At 55.3% G+C, this 6,441-nt stretch overlaps 1 protein-coding gene across 1 annotated transcript in view; it reads left to right on the forward strand.

Annotated features, from left to right (window-relative positions):
* VARS2 (valyl-tRNA synthetase 2, mitochondrial) overlaps positions 1-6,439 on the forward strand; it is a gene marked incomplete at its 3' end in the record, with an annotated part of 31,903 nt that extends 25,464 nt beyond the window's left edge. Inside the window, exons 22-26 of the mRNA XM_085535286.1 lie at positions 40-192; positions 3,164-3,364; positions 3,441-3,552; positions 4,949-5,127; positions 6,401-6,439. Coding sequence (XP_085391412.1) covers positions 40-192; positions 3,164-3,364; positions 3,441-3,552; positions 4,949-5,127; positions 6,401-6,439 — 684 coding nt within the window. The remainder of the gene's footprint in view (positions 1-39; positions 193-3,163; positions 3,365-3,440; positions 3,553-4,948; positions 5,128-6,400) is intronic.
* Between the last annotated feature and the right edge of the window lie 2 nt (positions 6,440-6,441).

The raw sequence follows: 6,441 nt of genomic DNA on the forward strand, positions 1-6,441 counted from the left end.
AAGACCCCCCCCCCCTCAATTAGCCCCTATTATTTGTAGGTCACCCCATCCAACCCAATGGACCGCTGGGTGTTGAGTCGCTTGGCGGGAGCCGTGGGGGATTATGGGAAGAAGATGGAGGCTCTGGAGGTTCATGGCGCCATGGCGGCCATGCAGAACTTCTGGCTCCGGTCCTTCTGTGACGTCTATTTGGTGGGTGTCTGTCCGTCTGTCTGTCTGTCCGTCCATCCTATAGATCTATTGATCCCCCGTCGTGTCCGTCTGTCTCTATTAGACCTCATTGATGTCGAACCCATTGGACCCCCCCCATTCTTTGACCACGTCCATCTGTCCATCCAACCATTGCATCTCCTTGACCATGTCCGTCTGTCTGTCTGTCCATCCTATAGATGTCTATTGACCCCCCATCGTGTCCGTCTGTCTCTATTAGACCTCATTGATGTTGAACCCATTGGACCCCCCCCATTCTTTGACCGTGTCCGTCTGTCCGTCCAACCCAACCATTGCATCTCCTTGACCATGTCCATCTGTCTATCCATCCATCCATCCTATAGATGTCTATTGACCCCCCGTCGTGTCCATCTGTCCGTCCAACCCAACCATTGCATCTCCTTGACCATGTCCGTCTGTCTATCCATCCATCCATCCTATAGATGTCTATTGACCCCCCGTCGTGTCCGTCTGTCTCTTTGGACCTCATTGATGTCGAACCCATTGGACCCCCTCATTCCTTGAACCATGTCCGTCTGTCCGTCCTTGACCGTGTCCGTCTGTCCATCCAACCCAACCATTGCATCTCCTTGACCATGTCTGTCTGTCTGTCCAACCATTGCATGTCCTTACTATTGACCCCCATTGGCCGTGTCCATCTGTCCATCCATCCCAACCATTGCGTCTCCTTGACCATGTCCATCTGTCTGTCTGTCTGTCTGTCCATCCTATAGATGTCTATTGACCCCCCGTCGTGTCCATCTGTCTCTATTAGACCTCATTGATGTTGAACCCATTGGACCCCCTCATTCCTTGACCGTGTCCGTCTGTCTGTCCAACCCAACCATTGCATCTCCTTGACCGTGTCCGTCTGTCTGTCCATCCATCCTATAGATGTCTATTGACCCCCCGTCGTGTCCGTCTGTCTCTATTGCACCTCATTGATGTTGAACCCATTGAACCCCCCCATTCTTTGAACCATGTCCGTCTGTCCGTCCTTGACCACGTCTGTCTGTCCATCCATCCCAACCATTGCATCTCCTTGACCGTGTCCGTCTGTCTGTCCGTCCATCCTATAGATCTATTGACCCCCCGTCGTGTCCGTCTGTCTCTTTGGACCTCATTGATGTTGAACCCATTGGACCCCCCTCATTCCTTGACCGTGTCCGTCTGTCCATCCAACCCAACCATCGCATCTCCTTGACCATGTCCATCTGTCTGTCTGTCTGTCCGTCCATCCTATAGATGTCTATTGACCCCCGTCGTGTCCATCTGTCTCTATTAGACCTCATTGATGTTGAACCCATTGGACCCCCTCATTCCTTGACCGTGTCCGTCTGTCCATCCAACCCAACCATTGCATCTCCTTGACCATGTCCGTCTGTCCATCCATCCGTCCATCCTATAGATGTCTATTGACCCCCCGTCGTGTCCGTCTGTCTCTATTGTACCTCATTGATGTTGAACCCATTGAACCCCCCTCATTCCTTGAACCATGTCCGTCTGTCCGTCCTTGACCACGTCCGTCTGTCCGTCCAACCATTCCATGTCCTTACTATTGACCCTCATTGGCCGTGTCCATCTGTCCATCCAACCCAACCATTGCATGTCTTGGCTATTGACCCCCATTGACCGTGTCCGTCTGTCCATCCATCCCAACCATTGCATCTCCTTGACCGTGTCCATCTGTCCATCCATCCATCCATCCTATAGATGTCTATTGACCCCCCGTCGTGTCCATCTGTCTCTATTGGACCTCATTGATGTCGAACCCATTGGACCCCCCCCATTCTTTGAACCATGTCCGTCTGTCCATCCTTGACCACGTCCATCTGTCCATCCAACCATTGCATCTCCTTGACCGTGTCCGTCTGTCCGTCCAACCATTCCATGTCCTTACTATTGACCCTCATTGGCCGTGTCCATCTGTCCATCCAACCCAACCATTGCATGTCTTGGCTATTGACCCCCATTGACCGTGTCCGTCTGTCTGTCCAACCCAACCATTGCGTCTCCTTGACCATGTCTGTCTGTCTATCCATCCGTCCATCCTATAGATGTCTATTGACCCCCCCGTCGTGTCCATCCGTCTCTGTTGGACCTCATTGATGTTGAACCCATTGAACCCCCCTCATTCCTTGAACCATGTCCGTCTGTCCATCCAACCCAACCATTGCATCTCCTTGACCGTGTCCGTCTGTCTGTCCGTCCATCCATCCTATAGATCTATTGACCCCCCGTCGTGTCCGTCTGTCTCTTTGGACCTCATTGATGTTGAACCCATTGAATCCCCCCATTCTTTGAACCATGTCCGTCTGTCCGTCCTTGACCACGTCCGTCTGTCCATCCAACCATTGTATCTCCTTGACCGTGTCCATCTGTCCGTCCAACCATTGCATGTCCTTACTATTGACCCTCATTGGCCGTGTCCATCTGTCCATCCATCCCAACCATTGCATCTCCTTGACCGTGTCCGTCTGTCTGTCCATCCGTCCATCCTATAGATGTCTATTGACCCCCCGTCGTGTCCGTCTGTCTCTATTGCACCTCATTGATGTTGAACCCATTGGACCCCCTCATTCCTTGAACCGTGTCCGTCTGTCCGTCCTTGACCACGTCCGTCTGTCCATCCAACCCAACCATTATATCTCCTTGTCTATGTCCGTCTGTCCATCCAACCTTTATATCTCCTTGTCTATGTCCATCTGTCCATCCAACCATTATATCTCCTTGTCTATGTCCATCTGTCCATCCAACCCAACCATTGTATCTCCTTGACCATGTCCGTCTGTCTGTCCATCCAACCATTATATCTCCTTGTCTATGTTCATCTGTCCATCCAACCTTTATATCTCCTTGTCTATGTCCATCTGTCCATCCAACCATTGTATTTCCTTGTCTATGTCCGTCTGTCCATCCAACCTCCCCCCTCACCCCTTCCTTCTCCCCATAGGAATCCATCAAACCTTCACTCCGTCGCCCCGACCCGGACCCCACCACCCTCGAGACCCTCCTGACCTGCACCGAGTTGGCTCTTCGCCTCCTGGCTCCCTTCGCCCCCTTCTTGGCTGAAGAACTTTGGCACCGTCTCCCCCGGGACCCCCCGGGACCCCCAACCCTCTGCCTGGCTCCGTTCCCCTCGGCCGCCATGTTGGTTGGTGCCATGTTGCCCTTTGGTTCTATTGGGTGGCGTCCATGTTGTCTCGTGCCTCAGTTTCCCTCCGTTTCAGGCCCATTGGATCTGCCCGGAAGTGGAGGAGGAAGTGGAGGCCATGAGGGAGGTGGTGAGGACTGTGAGGGCTCTAAGGGATGTGTTTCGACTCGGTGCTGCCAGGCCGCGGGGTGAGTGGCCAACATGGCCGACATGATCCAAGATGGCCGACATGGTGGGGTCTGATGTGAGCAATGGGGGGAGCTGAGGTCCAAGATGGCCGACATGGTCCAAGATGGCCGACATGGTCCAAGATGGCTGACTGGTTGGGGTCTAATGTGAGCAATGGGGGGTGTCGAGGTCCAAGATGGCTGACACAATCCAAGATGGCCGACTGGTTGGGATCTAATGTGAGCAATGGGGGGTCTTGAGGTCCAAGATGGCCGACATGGTCCAAGATGGCCGACTGGTTGGGGTCTAATGTGGGCAATGGGGGGTCTCGAGGTCCAAGATGGCCGACGTGATCCAAGATGGCCGACGTGGTGGGGTCTAATGTGTGCAATGGGGGGAGTTGAGGTCCAAGATGGCCGACACGATCCAAGATGGCCGACACGATCCAAGATGGCCGACTGGTTGGGATCTAATGGGAGCAATGGGGGGTGTTGAGGTCCAAGATGGCCTACACAATCCAAGATGGCCGACGTGGTGGGATCTAATGTGAGCAATGGGGGGTGTCGAGGTCCAAGATGGCCAACATGATGGGGTCTAATGTGGGCAATGGGGGGTGTTGAGGTCCAAGATGGCCGACATGGTCCAAGATGGCCGACACGATCCAAGATGGCCGACATGGTGGGGTCTAATGTTGGCAATGGGGGGTGTTGAGGTCCAAGATGGCTGACACAATCCAAGATGGCCGACATGGTCCAAGATGGCCGACACAATCCAAGATGGCCGACATGGTGGGGTCTAATGTGGGCAATGGGGGGTCTCGAGGTCCAAGATGGCCGACACGATCCAAGATGGCCGACGTGGTGGGGTCTAATGTGGGCAATGGGGGGTGTTGAGGTCCAAGATGGCCGACATGATCCAAGATGGCCGACTGGTTGGGGATGGCCGACACAATCCAAGATGGCCGACGTGGTGGGATCTAATATGAGCAATGGGGGAATTGAGGTCCAAGATGGCCGCCGGAATTGGGGTATCGGAGCCCAATATGGCCGCCGGAAGTGGGACATCAGGGCCCAAGATGGCGGCTGGTAGCAGAGGTATCAGGGCTCAAGATGGCCGCCGGAAGTGGGGCTGTCAGTGCCCAAGATGGCCGCCGGAAGTGGGGGTATCAGTTCAATATGGCCGCCGGAAGTGGGGGTTTTGGGGCCCAATATGGCGGCCGAAAGTGGGGGTATCAGTTCAATATGGCCGCCGGAAGTGGGGGTGTCAGGGCCCAAAATGGCGGCCGGAAGTGGGGTTATCAGGCCCCAAGATGGCGGCCGGAAGTGAGGGTATCAGTTCAATATGGCGGCCAGAAGTGGGGTTATCAGGCCCCAAGATGGCGGCCGGAAGTGGTAACACCCCCCCTGTCCCCCCTAGTGTTGGTGCAGTGCCCGGCAGCGCTGGAGGCCGCCATGTTGGCTCTGTCCCCCACCATCCAGACCCTGTCACAGGCCGCGACCATAGAGATCTGCCCACGGGGGGCGGGACAGGAAGTGAGGCCTGGTTGGATCAGGGCAACAACGGGAACCGGGACTCACGTCTATGTCTGTGTGCAGGTGAGACGCAAGGCATTGTGGGATACTGGAGGACCTCAGCCCCAGTGCATTGTGGGACAGCTGGAGGACCTGGGTTGGAGGACCTACCTGGGGTGGGAGGGCCGCAATGCATTGTGGGATGTTGGAGGACCTGGGTTGGAGAACCTACCTGGGATGGGGGGGCCCCAATGCATTATGGGATGTTGGAGGACCTTGGAGTGGGAGGACCCCAATGCATTATGGGATTTTGGAGGACCTTAGTGCCTTATGGGATATTGGTGGGCCCCAGTGCATTATGGGATGCTGGAGGACCTTGGGGGTGGGAGGACCCGCAATGCATTGTGGGATGGTGGAGGGCCCCAGGGCATTATGGGATGTTGGAGGACCTCGGTGCATTATGGGATATTGGAGGACCCCAATGTATTATGGGATATTGGAGGACCCCAGTGCATTATGGGATGTTGGAGGACCTGGAGTGGGAGGATCCGCAATGAATTGTGGGATGTTGGAGGGCCCCAGTGCATTATGGGACATTGGGGGACCCACTTGGGGGTCTAGCGCCATTCCGGTGGGCCCCAGGGCATTATGGGATGTTGGAGGACCCAGTTGGAGGACCTTAGTGCCTTAGGGGATATTGGTGGGCCCCAGGGCATTATGGGATGTTGGAGGACCCAGTTGGAGGACCTTAGTGCCTTATGGGATATTGGTGGGCCCCAATGCATTATGGGATGTTGGAGGACCCAGTTGGAGGACCTTAGTGCCTTATGGGATATTGGTGGGCCCCAGGGCATTATGGGATGTTGGAGGACCTGGGATGGGAGGACCCGCAATGCATTGTGGGACATTGGAGGACCCACTTGGGGGTCTAGCGCCATTCACGTGGGCCCCAGGGCATTATGGGATGTTGGAGGACCCAGTTGGAGGACCTTAGTGCCTTATGGGATATTGGTGGGCCCCAGGGCATTATGGGATGTTGGAGGACCCAGTTGGAGGACCTTAGTGCCTTATGGGATATTGGTGGGCCCCAGGGCATTATGGGATGTTGGAGGACCTGGGATAGGAGGACCCCAATGCATTATGGGATGTTGGAGGACCCACTTAGGGGTCTAGCGCCATTCAGGTGGGCCCCAGGGCATTATGGGATGTTGGAGGACCCAGTTGGAGGACTTTAGTGCATTATGGGATAGTGGTGGGCCCCAATGCATTATGGGATGTTGGAGGACCCAGTTGGAGGACCTTAGTGCATTATGGGCCATTGGAGGACCCACTTATGGGTCCGGTCCCCCCCCTATAGGGCCTGGTGGACCCCGACATTGAACGGACCCGGCTCCAGAC

Source organism: Coturnix japonica, unplaced genomic scaffold (assembly GCF_054131305.1).
Source record: "Coturnix japonica strain WE unplaced genomic scaffold, WE-NBRP24 Scf114, whole genome shotgun sequence".
Classification (NCBI taxonomy): Eukaryota; Metazoa; Chordata; class Aves; order Galliformes; family Phasianidae; genus Coturnix; species Coturnix japonica.